This window comes from Mirounga angustirostris, unplaced genomic scaffold, assembly GCF_029215605.1.
Source record: "Mirounga angustirostris isolate CCGP_5_RB_7025 unplaced genomic scaffold, mMirAng1.0.hap1 SCAF_3, whole genome shotgun sequence".
NCBI lineage: Eukaryota > Metazoa > Chordata > Mammalia > Carnivora > Phocidae > Mirounga > Mirounga angustirostris.
In genome coordinates, this window is record NW_026991711.1 from 118130610 (window position 1) to 118146399 (window position 15790).

Genomic DNA, 15790 nt, shown 5'->3' on the forward strand with positions numbered 1-15790 from the left:
TACAAAAACAGACTGAAGTACAGGCAAGTCAAGTGATTGCTCCAAACTCATAGCTGGTTACTGCTGGCTCTAGGCTTTGAAGACAGGCAAGAGTTATAGCCTACAGTCTAACCACTATTACTAATCTGCATGTTGTATGACAGGACAACAGGATGTTTCTCCACAACCCATCCTAGTAGAAGAGATGTGTTGATGACCAGAGAGGTGGCTTCAGGCATATGGCCAGGTTGACGGAGTCATTGCATTGAGCTGCAATTCTTCTATTTGGGAGTTTCAGATTGTTGGTTGAAATGCCTTAAAAGATAGGACAGCCCTATATAATATTTTTCCAATAACTGAAGTATCATACATTCAGTCAACATTTACTGTATTCCTGGCATTGTTTTGTATGCCAGCTTAAAAGCATTTGAAACATGTATTTTTAGATAAAAGTACTTTGCAGAGAAAAGTTACAATGATCTTTGGTTTCTTCATTTGTAGTTGGGTCTAATAATCTATGCCTTGTCTATGTTCCAGGATGGTCAAATGGATTAAATGAGATAATGTCTGTGAAATAACTTGGCTGCAGTAAATCACTGTGTAATGTTAATGCAATGATAATGATCAACATAGTACACATTTCTTTTGAACTTCTTGTGCACTGCAATGAGGAAAAGTCAAAGGCCAATCAAGTCATAGCATGGTCACCTGACACTGAGCACATGAAATATCAAGTCATAAGTTATATGCCATCCATGGAATGCTTATGGGTACAGGATACCTTTGGAAACTTCTGATAACTCCTACATTAATCATTTAGGGATTTCTAGTTTATCTAGTTTCTTTTTTTATATTGTATTTGATCCTATTTGCACATATATTTTAATATAGTCTATTTTGGGTGTGTGTATTTAATTTACACACTCTTCCAAATATAATACTCTTTTGTAATAACTCATAGCACCTAGCAGAGTATTCAGGAAATCGTCATTTAATTGAATCTGTGTCGTGAGAGTAAATGTTTAGACTTTTTTTTCCTGCAAGAGGTATAGGAACATACCTCTAGAATAATATAAAGAGAGGTATAACGCTGGTTTCAGTGTTTTCTCATTTATTATATAAAAGAAAAAATTAATGCAGTTGGTTTGTACACATTTAAATTCCATAGAACAAATCCATAGAAATTAGGATACTCTATGCATGCACTCTGCATTTTCTTTGTTAAATGTTTTTGTTCACAAAAATAACAACACATTTTTTTTCTTTTTAAAGCCACTAAAGCAGAGGGAGAACAAAACATGCAGCACTGTATACATTTGCATAGTATATTTTACCCAGCATGCCTTGTAGAATGCTACACATTTACCTATATGAGAAAAATAAAAGGGGGTAAATTATTAAAATATATAACTAAAATTTAAAGAAAGGAAAAAATTATTTGGCAAAGGCAGTATTTTTTTTCCACTTTGTACCTGGAGATACAGCAATAGCTTGGGATATCAACAGCCTCAGAATAATTGGTAAAATCTTTTTACATCAACTTGCCTTATTTATTTTTAGTTTTAATAAAATTATGTTTTTCCCTCCCGCTACCCCTTCAAAAAAACAAAAACAAAACAGCTAATGGCTTTAACTTATGTTTCAAAATAGTATTCAATAAAAAACAAATTAAAGAATCCCTAAATACTTTACTTTGTTGTTGTTGTTGGGACATCTTTATTTATCATTCTGACTTTAGGCTGTGAAAAATATAAAACATTTCAAACATGTCCACAATTTAGAGGAGCCCTATGAGCTCATTTGCCATTACTTTTTGTAGCTGTTACTGAAGGAGCAGAAATAAGAACAGTAAATATAGTATGAGTCTTATCACAAAATAACATGTAATAAATTTTATGCAAGGGAATAAAATAAAATAAATTACATCCACAGATTGCAAGGCTATGAAGTAAATTGCTGGAAAAGTATCAAGCAGCAAGTTAAAAAGATGGTAGATGAAATAAATCTGATAAAACTTAGAATTAAATCTATATACTTTTAAAAAATACGACTGCCAAATTTAACAGTGGATTTTGTTATAAGTTTGTGCTATAACAAATGTGCTTCTTTCTCCTCAATCTATTTTCATATTATTGGCAAAATATATATCTTTTATAATTTTGTACTATACAATATATGTTTTGCTACATTATTTTTCTACTGCTAATGCAGATAAGAAGTAACAACATAGATTTATTTTGGCAATAAAATGTTTTCATTTTAATAACATCCCAGAAAATATTGTAAGGCATATGAAAAATAGTATGCAACAATATAGCATTAATGATCCTGCATCTTCGATACATCCCTTATGCATACAGAATTCACACTGATTTCAGTTAAAAGTGTGTGAAAAATGGCATGCAAGTAGGGCAAGAGTGGCCCCTACATAAATATAGCCATTTGTTGAGAAATTTGAGTGTTCAAAACATAATCAGGAACACTTACAAAATATTGAAAAGCTAGAGGCCAGCCACTTTGGGTTCTTATGTAGTTCTCCTTTTAACTTAATAATTTTCCAAGAGGATGCATCAGTATACTCCCCAGACCACTCTAAATTCATTAGTAACATTTTCTACCATCTCTCTGCAAACATTTTACATACTTCAAAAGAAACAAAGGAAAGTTTCATATGTATCTATGACTCTCCAACACTCTTGCTATTCACTTACTTGTAAGTTTCTCATGGTAAGTGGGAGTTACAGCCCTTGTTCAAGTTTATCTGATGAGATAAATTTTCTAGTCTTCTCATACTGTCCCTCAATTATAGGAAGCATTTGGGATTAAACCATCCACAAGTAGATAAAAATAGTTGCTATAAGAGGGGCTATTTCATTTGAGAAATTTCATTTTAATAAAAGAAGAAATCTTTAAAAAGTAATTTTTGAATGTTGTAGCTCTCTGCCCATATAAACCAGTTTAACTATTTTGACTAACTTGGCTGTTTAAGTCAACAACAAAAAAGTTATCCTTGTTGTCTGCTGACAACTACTGTATTGACTAGTTTGATCATAATTATGTAAAAGAGGTGGCCTGTTCTCTGTCCTATAGACACAGTTTGAGTAAGTAACTTAGTAACAGAGTATTAACAATATTTAAAGATATGAGGAACGAATAAAACAAATTTTATTACACAATTTGCTATAATGTTTTCATTCATATAGTCATTCAAAGATGAGTTTTATATAATTAAAAAGAAAACAACACGCAACATTGTCACGCAACACAAAGGCAGAAATAGAAAAGAAATAAGGGGTACAGTCCCATTTATTTAAAACATTTATATGAAGTTTGCTCCAATGACATGGGAGTCCAAGATAATGCATACCCTTACATAGGAAATGGCTAACTGTCCACAGGAGACATTAAGGATCAACAAAAGTTGAATTTCCAAACCAGCTGCACTTAAATATCAAGTTTTTGGATCTACTCTTTAGGCTTAGAGCTAGATATTGTAACAAACTGCACACAAAGGCAATCCCCTTGCAGTTTGTTTTGTTCCCTATGATGACCGATTTCTTAAATTAACCTTGTGTCCTGATAAACTGTGAACCAATTCAAAGAAAACTCCACTAACATGGAAGAAAAGAAGGGTGACAAGAGTATTTTGGAAACAGTTTAAAATTTAAAGGGAATGTATATTTTAAGAATTTATGCATTTAGTTTTGCAGCTAGGTTAGCAGTAAGAGTAATAAATCTGATTACTACTTATTGAAAAGTGTTTTTCTCTTTAAAGACAGATTGTCTTCTCTAGAGAAGAGGTAGTATAAATATTAATATATAGGGCAATTTCTACAGTGGCATTATATCATTTTTATTTTTTAGCAAATACCAAAATAAAATTGTATAACTAAAAAAATACACTAGCATGCAAATTAAGGTTGCCTAGAAACATTCTTGACTGACATCCTGGGTCTCCACAACATTTTATGATATGTTCATTCAAGGGTTTAAATTTGCAAACTATCTTTTGGCATAATTTCCTTCTCTCCCTCCCTTTCACTGCCCTAGCTTCCTATTACGAATTTTAAGGCCCCCACACAAAAGACAAGTTCAAGTATGCAGGTATGAAAAGTGGTTAACATTCCAAAAATACATTTTGCAGACAACAACAATAATAAAGTAATTAACAAATTATTCAAAGGGAACAAATAATTTTCTTAGAATTTGTTTTATATTTAAAAAATTCATTTCATTAAGGACTAAGTGCAATGACATATTGTCACATAATTAAGACTCTCTTATTAGGAAAGACTATCAGTCTAAATTGTTAATTTCAATTTTGCTTTCCAATAGAACTGTATAAAGATAAGAGAGAATCATCAGTCATTTATAAACATTTCCAAGTGTTGCTTTAAATATTGGAGTAAACAAGATAACATTGTTGATTATAATACTGGAGTCACATTATAGCCTTGAGTATTAACATCAGGATTGACAAATTGCATTCTCTTTTTTCCCAGAACTACATTTTCACATTGTCACATGAGTCTACAGTGTTACATGTTCGCAGACTAAAATTACAGAATATGTAACTTACATATTCTGATATTACATATACTGAAGTTACAGAATATGTGATTTATACAAGGTAAAACGCCTCAAAACATTGTAAGAGTTGTTTCTCCTGCTTATCATTTGCTATTTTGAAATAAAATAAGTTAAAAACAAAGTATTTGTGGAATACGTATTTTTTAAAGTTGCTTGATATGCTTGGCAAAAATAAAACTTTCATTTAGTATATATCTGTATTTTAGTATCATTTACACAGTAAACTCTAACACTTAAAAAAAGGAAACTGTGTATCTCTTATTTATTTGGAGAAGATAAACTTATTACAAAAGGAATGGAAAAGAATATGCCAAATCAAAGTAAAATTTCAAATATGTCCATCAAGAAAATATACATTATACCCTTTCCAAGATTGTTAGCTTTTGAATAAGAATGCAAAGCAAAACAGGTACAGACACTTGATGGTAAACGACAGATTGGTTTTGTGCACAGATACTGAATAGACCTCTCTCTTTATCAGCATGACATGGAAGACTTAGAAACAAGGCTTTAAGAAGCTTTTAAAAACAAGTGCTTTTTAAAAATTGAAAGAATATGGTAATCTTGCTGACTAGGAAATATAAGTAAATGCTGTTGCAGCTACCTGCCATAAAATGTAAATATCTTAAAGTAGTTAAATGACCAGATTGCTAATGCTACTACAGAAAAAGCTGAACAGCTGTCTAGTCTAAATTTATCACCTTGGTGCACTCTTTGCAATTAAATACTTTAATGCACACAAACAAGAAACCAGTAAAGCATATAGAAAAATGTTTTGGCTAATGTTTTCTTTTTCATGCAAATATGTGCTGTACATGTAATAAATATATTTTTGTTTGCTGGAAAATGCTCTTCTGTGCTCTAACAAAGTATTCAGTAATGGCAGGTTCAATGTTTATTAAGGTGTCTAATGGATACAGGTCTTTCACATGTCTTAACTGAAAGTTCTGTAAGCTTCACTAGATGACAAAAGAACCTCACAAGTCAATATCACATGTTAACTTTTAGAATTTACTGAGCCCATATTTTCAATTGTATCAAATATGTGAGATAACTTACATAATTATAGGCATCCTCATCATAGCTAAACAGGTTCATAATGGAGTATGCACAGTGAACAGGAGGGGAGGGAATGTGGGAGGTCGTGATGGGGTTCAAGATATGTATAACTAATCAAGAATATGGAATTTATTTTTATAGTCAGGAAAATTATTTAATGGGTGCATGCTTTGAGAGCGTAAATATTGAAAGGCGTGGGAGGAAAATAAGGTAATAGAAATCAATTATTATTGTTTTCCAAATATAGGCTTCATGACATGTACCAGTAGAAAGGGATTTTTATGCCTCGTCCTACTGGGGCTTTCGAAAAATTCATGCATTGTGGACTTTTAGAAACAAGAGTCTTTTCTGAAAGATATTTGTGTATTGTATAAAAGGGTCAATTTCAATAATTCCTTGAATCATAGTGCATCTAAGGCTTCCTTGATAACATAAGACAGAAGGTCACCAATTCTGTAATTTTAGCCACTGGAAAAACTGTCAAGACTTAACAGGTGAAGAGGAGTGTTCATTAGAAATAAGGCAGCTCAATCTCCAAATTCTTTGTAATTCTCGACAATAAAAATGCTGTAATTTTAGTGAACAAATATACTCTGAATCTGTGAATTTGCTTTTTATTGCAAGCTTTTAAATTCATCATTTGTTTTCACATTTTTCATTTAATCATTTTGTATAAACGCAGCTTTCAATATCAAAATTGAATGTTTCCATGTAAAACAAAAGTCCTTAGCATGACTATAAAGAATTTGGGGAAGGGCTAGAACATTCATATATTCAAAGACAGAGACTGAATGAAGCAATGGAAAGATATGCAATTGTGCTGGCAGGAAATACAGGCCCATGTTTGTGGGAAGATGGAGAGATGAATTCCCACCTGGAGATGTTTAGCTTCGCACTCAGGAGGATCTGTGCCCATCCTTACTGTCTGACTTCAGACTCCTGGATGTATGTAGTTGTGCTCAGAGAAAGGAAAGGGGAAACAACACCCCGTTTCCCATGTCCAGTGATCAGCTATGATTGGGCTTCTCTATATTATTCTCTCTCACTGCTAAAGAAATTTTGAGGTTTTTTTTTTTTTGCCAACTTCAAACAAGCTAACAGTAGGGACTAAACAAAAAGCAAAACACTTTGAATACAACAGCTGTGCCAGGAAAGAAACAAAAATATTAAAATCTGAGGAGAGCGTATAATTTCTGCATTAATTTGAGGTGGGTTTTTTTGGCACTATGAATACATTTGGTAAGTTTGAAAAGCCATTCTGTCAACATTAACATATGTTAAAATGTTTATACAGTCCAACTTTAAGTGTAAATTTAAATTCCAGCAAATAAATACCATACCTGGTTTTGGCTTCTTTTGGTATTTTGATTTTCTTATTATTAGGTTTTTGGTTTTTTTGTGTTTTTTTTTTTTTTTTTTTTCAGATTTTTAAATTGACTGCAACATGCTCAAGTAGACTTTCTAGTCGATTCGCCCAAATTCCAACAGGAATTGGTTTATAAATTGGTTCCAACTGGAACTGGTCATTTGGAATTTCCAGCATGGGAAATTATTTTATATGTGCCTTGATAAATACCCTAAATTACAAATCAATGTGTCTAAATCTAATGAAGAAAACAAAAGGTACTGTTATGTAAATGCTGAGCTTAAAAATATCTATATGACTGGGCATCTAATAACCATCTAGACTTAAGGGCATAATGTACTTTTTTTTTTTTTTTGCCCCTTATTTAGCATCAAATGACAACAGCCCATAAGCACAGTAAATACTGTGCTGTACTTGCCAAGTTAAGATGATTGGTTTATCCTAGCAGTGCTATGGCAAATTGTCAACAGATGAATTTTTTGTTTGCTTCTGCAGACTCAAAGCCTATGTCGGGAGTCATGGCTATATCCCCCAGGCGATCCTCGGTTCCTATGGGGTTTGTATGTGTCCTGGTATGAGTCAGGGTAATCTTCTTCCACAAGAGGGTAATGATCTCGGCTATGCTGGGAACTGGAAGACAAGCGGTTCCTACTCTTCCGAGCCCGTTCATTGTGATAATTTTCATCAGAGGTCATTAGACTTCGTCTTTCAATTGGAGAGTTCTCCGTGGAGTGGTTGCTGTGCCTCATACGCTGACTCTAAAAATATCAGATAGTTCATCGGTTACATCATGTCAGTTTCATTCATCTAGAAGATGTAAATGCACGTAAAACAGTAGGGTCTGTACAATAAAATGCTAAATATCTGACTTAATAAAGCATTTTGATGCACAAATGGTCTACTCAAAAGATCTAGTCTATTTTATTTGGGGCAGAACATGCAAAGATACGAAAATGCTGATAGTTTGTGAATTTAATTACATGATGCTACACGACTATGCTTCCTATTAAAAATAGAAATTTGAAAGTTAACTGCTGAATGGAACTTAATGTATCTATGAAGACCTAATAACTCCACTTCTACTGCAAAAATGAGGATCATTTTACTATTGGGAAATAAGTTAAAGTTCAGAATAGCGTCTGCTATTTTATTTCTCTCTTGAACTGATAAAATCTTTCTTCCCCTGAAGTCACACACTTCACCTTTATCTAGCTGAATGTTCCTTATACCTTTTAAAAATATTTTCGTGCAATTATGATTTGTGCTGCCCATAAAATAATGTGTTTGTTTCTTCATCATACATAAATGTTAAGGCTCTCAGCAATATTCTTTCCAATGGAGTATGCAATAATTCTAGAGCTGGCTAACTGATATTTACAATTCTTGCTTCCTCCACTGAAATGTCCTGCAAAAATTATCTTCAGATATAAACTAAATTCCTTTAATACCATTAATTGAAATTAATACCGTCAAACACTTATTTGATGGCTCGTTTAGAAACTGTTATTCAACATTTTCCTTCAAATCATGGGAAAACATGTATCATAGCTATGTCTCTCTACTTAGGTAGGTCACCTCAGTCAAGAAACAGGATCCTGATGAAACCAAGGACCCATATACATTTCCTCTAAGGGACACTCACCTTCACACAGCAGGAAAATCATTCAACGGCCACAGCCGGTGCCTTTAACCCCAGCCAGGAGTCTAACAATTAAATACCCAGGATAAAGGGCATCATGTTAACTCACGTGAAACTGGGAGAACCCCCCTAGGTGGATGTCTTAGAGGTGATGAGTCTGTTCATAAACAAAGTGCATTTCACTTCTACCTACATTAGAGAAGCATATTGCTTCGTGCATCCATTTCTCATCCCACCATGTACAATTTAGAGCCAATCCAAACTAGTCAGTGGAGATACTACACTTGGCTTAGCACATAGGCAGTGAAATCAGGCAAGAGATGGTCCTGGTGCATACAAATATACCATATATTACACAAGCACATTTCCCATGTTCATTTCCAGCCTCAAAGCTATTTGTTTATAGGGCAGTGTTTTGTTTACAAAGATGAAATTTTGCAGCAAAGTAATACAGTTAGAATAGCGTTTCAGAGAGTGCCCTTTCTCTCAGAGTTAACTCTACGTGATCTACAATTACGATTATCATTATAACCCACGAATATAAAACTAGTCATGATACAAGAGGCCTCAATTGACTATGTGTTCCTTAGCTAGCTGTGGGTTGGACTCCATTCCAGCAGGCTCTTGACAAATGGTAAATAATAATTGATTTAGAAAGGCAAAATTCACTTTGTATCATAATGTCTCTGGCTCATCACACCTAGCCCTGAGTGAAGCACTAGAAGAGCAGAAGAGAAAGCCTCTTCCTCCTGCACTTGTCCCCAGCCTCCCTAAAGGACACCTGCCATAGCCACTGACCAAGATGGATGCCCACACAAGAAAACTCAAGGATCTGTCACTGTTTCCCAACACAGTGGGCTCGACTCATGTCCACGTTCTGTACTGAGCAAGCTAGGGGACAGGCCTGGCAGCCTGTGGGGCAGGATTAGTTAAGGACAGTCAAAAGGTCCATCTGCCCCAAAACATCTTACTTAGCTTGCTATGGTGTCTTACACTGCCACCAATGTATAATCTTTAAGAAGTGACCTGGAGAGATAATGGGCAGCTGCACTGAGTAGGGAGTAAGTATCCTGGTAGAGTTTAGACACAGGAGGGATTAATTTGTCTAAGTAAAAGTCATTATACATTAACAGAGAGCAAAGTTCTTTGGCAAGGGCCACTGTAGGTAACTTTGCCTAGGGTAGACCATGGTGAGGTAATATTTTGGATTTTTTTTTTTAATATAATGCCCACCCATGTTTCCCTCTTCAGATTAAGGATAATCCAGTTTCATCCCAATCAAGTTCTCTGCAGAATCTTCAACGTAAGGCTGTAAAAACATGGGTGGAAAGTGACAATACCTGTAATCCGGAAATTGCTGTGGGATATGGTGAGAGCGCAGTTGAACCCAAATTCCTCCCGAGCAGAGGGGTCATGGGGGTGCTACCGGTTGTGTGGGCAGCACGCCAGTAGGCTTCAAGGTACTCTCCCAGATGTTCACATGCATCTTCCAGCTGATTTTCATCCAGTATAACATCAAACATTTCCTGCAGATGACAAGAAAAAAATCCATTCTGGGGAGCCTGGGTGGCTCAGTCATTAAGCGTCTGCCTTCAGCTCAGGTCATGATCACAGGGTCCTGGGATCGAGCCCCGCATCGGGCTCCCTGCTCCGCGGGAAGTCTGCCTCTCCCTCTCCCACTCCCCCTGCTTGTGTTCCCTCTCTTGCTGTGTCTCTCTCTGTCAAATAAATAAATAAAATCTTTAAAAAAAAAAAAGAAAAAGGAAAAATCCATTTTACTTATACCTCAGGTTTTAGGCAACGAAACCTAAAATTCCACTTAATGCAGATAATAGCATTTCTAATATCTAGTACCAAATATCACTTTTGAGGGGCTGGACTGGCAGTTTCTAAAATTAAAGTCAAGTGAGGTGCTGCACAGTTAACCAAGTGCAAATTTGGACATTGACACGAAAATGGGAGTGCTCATTCAATGCTTAGATCTTTCATTACTTAGAAGAAAAAGATGAGGTGAGTGTACAAGTATTATATGCAGAATATAGCAAAAACATTCATATTTATCCACAGATTTATCCATAGAGCTCAATTACACTTACTTCAGAATACAAGAGAAGCAAGTTAATAGCATTGAAAGAGGAGTTCTAAAAACGTTTTGGGCAATGACCATATCACTGAAACAAATATTTCATCTTCCAAAGTAACTATGTCGAAGGGAATAACATTTACTAAGATAATTTTCAGAATGCCTGTGAAAATGTTATCTGTCTCATGATAAAATAATAGGGAAAGAAGATTTAGGATTTAATACTAGAAAACCACATTAAGGTGATTTCTGCTACCAAAAGATCATTGTGTGAAACAGTTAAAACAAGGACCAGGAGTATTTAATCGTGGAAGGAAGGGGTGTCATACAGCAAGTGTCTGGTATCCGTGTTTCTGTCAGTAAGGATTCTGTCCAACATCTGGCCTATAATCAGGAAGTGTTTTTCCACCCCAAAGGAGCAAAGTGGCACTTCAGAGTCACTGCAGTGTGGCTGGGAACACAGACAGGATGGACAGTCAGAAAACAGTGGCCCCTCGCAAAGAGAAAAGCCATCCCATAGCTAAGGGAAATCACACTCCCAACTCCAAACAGCTGGATTCAAACCTTCCCTCTCGCACCATCACTGCCACTCCCTACCTCCTTTTAAGCTCATTCTGCCAAGATAAGAACCTGCCACTAATGAATCCAATACAGGGTTACTGCCACCAGCAATGCTACTGTGCCCAGATTGTAGGTTCATGGCAACTGGACAACTATGAGTTGGTGATAGGTTAGCTGACTCACTCTCCTCGGTGTGAGGCTTCCCTCAAGCAGAAGTCACCATGGAAACCACCTCTTTCCCAACATTTACTATTTGAATGTTTTCATCACATTGATCTCTACTGAACATTTTGACCTTAATTTGCAAAGCAGTTTGAAAGTCAGTGAGAAATGCTTAACAGTGAGAAATGTTCAGCAACTAGGCATAGAATAAGGTGACTTCAGTCCAAACTGATTGGTATTTGAGAAGACTCAGCCAATTCATGTAGAAACCTTTCCCGGGCACCTGGGTCAGTCTATTGAGCAACTGGCTCCCGATTTCAGCTCAGGTCATGATCTCAGAGTCGTGAGACTGAGCCCTGCGTTGGGCTCTGCGCTGGGCGTGGAGCCTGCTTAAGATTCTCTCTCTCCCTCTGCCCCTACCCCCTCAGGAAAAAAAAAAAGAAAAAGAAACCTCTCCTCTTATTAGTAGATTTCAGATTTTTTTTTGCATATTTTATTTATTCATAAAATATTTACTCAGTGCCTATTTTGTGCTAGGCATTGTTAAGTATATCATGGCAAAGAATACAGACATTGTCGCTATGCTCAAGAAACTCCCCTCTTCTAGTGGGAGACACAAGTATTAAAATCCTTAATACTCCAAGTCACACTGGGACTTTAATTCAGAACAATTAAAGAGACTGAGCCAGTGAATGTTCAGAGCTGCAGCTTTAAGTTCGGAATTTAGAAGGAAGCCCAGAGACACAGGTGAAAGTCGAACTTAAGAGGGAGGGGAAATTATAAGTAAGTCAAAGAATTCTATCTGTAGAGGGAAGAGAACAGATAAAGAGAAGACTCAATGGGAGAAAGAGACCATGTGGCCCATGAAAGAATGGGAAAAGAGCTGGTTCCTACAGTGTCAGTCAACACATACCCTTACGATAATTCCCCTGTTCCACAAAAGTAACTCAAGGGAAGGGCGCCTGGGTGGCTCAGTGGTTAAGCAGCTGCCTTCGGCTCAGGTCATGATCCCAGGGTCCTGGGATCGAGCCCTGCATCAGGCTCCCTGCTCCGCGGGAAGCCTGCTTCTCCCTCTCCCATGCCCCCGCTTGTGTTCCCTCTCTCGCTGTCTCTCTCTCTCTCTGTCAAATAAATAAGTAAAATCTTAAAAAAAAAAAAAGTAACTCAAGGGAATTTCTACCTCTGGCCATCAAAAGCCCCCAGCCCCCGTTAATGTAACCCATCAACAGGTACAGACGTCGGATCTGAGAACTGTCCCTCGTGCTCTGATATGAACTTGCATTCTCTGATAGCACTGCAGCACTAACTTGAGTGGGACGAGAACAGTCCCCCCCTTGCCCCCCCCGAAAGAGTATGCACAGACTCAGAAAGATGACCCAGGAAGAAGGATGACACTGGGCAGCCCAGGAATGAAGGCCCACTCTGTCAGCCACTGCACGCTAAAACTGTTCACAAATTCTAAACTGTATGTGATTTGGAGTCTGTGGTTTATATAATTTCATTTATGTTAACTGTATACTTCACTTACATAGGTCTCATTCTATAATGTGGGTTCTCAACAACGTGTAGTCTCAAAACCTCTTTTTTTTGCTTTCATAAAGTCCCAAGTGAAAGAACCCTCCAAGGACCCCTGGACTGAGGGTCCAGACTATCACAGTCAGGACAACTAAGCCCAGAAAGGGAAAAACCAGGTAGGCAGCCCCCACTAAAGGGTATTATTTGAATAATGTTTATATCCACTTCACTGTTCCACATGTTACACGGTCATTCTGCAGATACAATTAAACATACACTTTATTACAAGTCATTTTAATAAAGTACTCCTCTTTGCCAATGGACAGAATTTGTACCTATCAGCACATGGCTATTTGCTCAAGCCTCAATCATTTCTAGGAAACGATGCTTTTGCACCTGCTAAAAAGACAGCTGTATGATGGAAGATGATTTGAAACTGCTTTTATGCTTTCAAAAGCACAGAGGAAAGCAAATTTCGGCTTCTGAATGAATACTGACATATGCGTCTCATTTTCAACTAAGAAGAATTTCACAGTCTGTGTATCTGTGGCAATTTTTCTTTTCAACTGTTTAGGAAATAACACAGCTGATGAGACCAGAGTGTTAGAATGTGAGTATAAGGGCATACATTTTTAAAAGAAATTATACATGAAATTCAAAGAGAAGCAGCCCCGTGAATTATGCAAATCAGCTTTGCCAATTTTTCAAAAATTTAAAGGTTCAAGTCTAATTAGTTCCTTACTGTGCAATACGTGAGACCTCCAGCATGGGGTTTGGATTCAGACAGCTATCTAATCAGCGGCAGAGGGTGTGGGAAATGGGACAGTCACAGGCAGTAGAGAGGCACCCACTCAATGATAGCATGCCCTTGGTGAATGCCGAAGATAGGGTAACATGAAGCTGTTTGCCAAGCTCTGCCACAGCAAACACCTCTGACATACTGGGACGGGGTATTTTCTTTAGCTGAGGTGGGCAGAAATAGCGTGGCTGCTAAAGTAAATACATCATGAGCAGAGGAGTCAAAACAAACTCTTGGAAAACCAGGCACAGGAGGTGCCTTTTCTGGATAAGCTTGTTGGGCAAAATGAAATATTAAAGCATTATAAATATAAGAACAGTGAAAACTAGGCCTCCAGCTCACCCAGTGGTTCAGAGAACTAGACAAAAGGGACCAGGGAAAGCAAAGACTGATGCTGAATTCAATGGAAAGGAAGAAGATCTGCAATAGCTTTTAAGAAAATTTTAAGTACTTAACGATCTGTCTAGTTGTCCATTCACAGAGCAAAGTTTCCCAGAGAAGGCACCCGAATCAAGGCTGATCCTGATCTGCCTGGGACTGAGTGTTTTGGGGTACTTTGGACTATCAGTGTCCAAATCTGGAAAATTCGGGGGGGGGAGTGGGACAGTCGGTCACCCTAGTTTTTACAGAAGATAGAGCACTTTTCAGTTCCTACATTGAGAATTGGAGCAGGTTCTGTTTATTTCTTTTACATTCCTTTGGGCGGGGAGATACTGAGACAGAGTGGACAGGTCTTTCTTTATGACTATGAAATCCATCCTTTCTAGCATAGAGGGGAGGGTCTCATGAAACCTAACATATAATTTGTAATATGTTTTATCTAGGATGTTGCTATTGAACATTTCCTAATAAAAAGTTTATAAAACTTAGAAATTAATTTTGCAATTTAATTTTAACTTTTTTTTTAAGTTGGCGCATTACAGAATACTAGCTAGGCATGAGAGTAAATACAGATAAACTCTCCCACGGGATGTGCGTCACTTTATATTTATTTATTGTGTATAGATAAAACCTCAGGTGGGTCATCTTTCCTATTTCTAAGAGGAAAAAAGAAATAATAGGGGTAAGTACACTTTTATTTCTTTGCTCCTAGAATATAGAGATCCTGAATCCACTACCATTTAAAAAAAAAATGGCAGATACAATTCAGTAAAATAAAATGGCTGAATGACAAATATGTAATGCTAATTATAAAATAACCAACCAATGTTTCTTTCATATTGCAAGTGCATTCTTGATATTATTAAAGCTTTTGAAGTCCTGAGTACTTAACTCACTGGTCAGCTAGTGATGGGAAACTGGATGTTAAATTAAAAGAATCTTGAAAGATTTAGGAAGTCTTACAGGGGATACAAGAAAGCCTACCAATATTATGGGCTCTAGCAGTTAGTTCATCTCAGGCAGTTTCCAACTTTAATAAGCTGAACGGGAAAAGACAATCAGAATTCTTGCCACTAATTTCAGGGGCAAAACATAAAAGCAAAGAATATCAATGACTTTGATCCCTTGTAGTTCCTCTCTTAACAATCTGTGACGTTCATCATGAACCCATGCACATTTCCTCACCACACCCCTCCATCCTGTCCATTCCTATTCTTCAAAAATTACAACATCTCCCAGTGTTATTGTCTGTAGAAGAGACACCCAGTGTTTTTGTTAAGTTCAAATTAATCCAATGCTTTAAATCATAGCACTGGTGGGAGTGCTTAGTTGGTGGGGTATCCAAGTTGGGTGGCCAAAATCCCCGCAATAAGAGTAGTCTCCTTTGGATGGAGAGAAACTAGATCCCGTGCAGCCTTGTTTCATGAAGGAAACCTCTCAAATTGATTATTTTCTTTTTCAAAAACACTATTCTGAATTAAACTGTGGACGCCCAGGGGCTCTGTAATAATGAAAGCACCACTGGGGACAGTTACTTTAAATAGATGGGTGGGGGGCGCCTGGGTGGCTCAGTCGTTAAGCGTCTGCCTTCGGCTCAGGTCATGATCCCGGGGTCCTGGGATTGAGCCCCGCATCAGGCTCCCTGCTCAGTGGAGA

General features: G+C 36.9%; 1 protein-coding gene across 1 annotated transcript in view; it reads right to left on the reverse strand.

Moving 5' to 3' along the window:
- Positions 1–1091: 1091 nt before the first annotated feature.
- The window catches only part of CACNB4 (calcium voltage-gated channel auxiliary subunit beta 4), a 246542-nt gene continuing 231843 nt past the window's right edge, over positions 1092–15790 (reverse strand). The window contains exons 13-14 of the mRNA XM_054506216.2: positions 9974–10159; positions 1092–7752 (exon numbers count right to left, since the gene is read on the reverse strand). Coding sequence (XP_054362191.1) covers positions 7492–7752; positions 9974–10159 — 447 coding nt within the window. The 3' untranslated portion in view covers positions 1092–7491. The remainder of the gene's footprint in view (positions 7753–9973; positions 10160–15790) is intronic.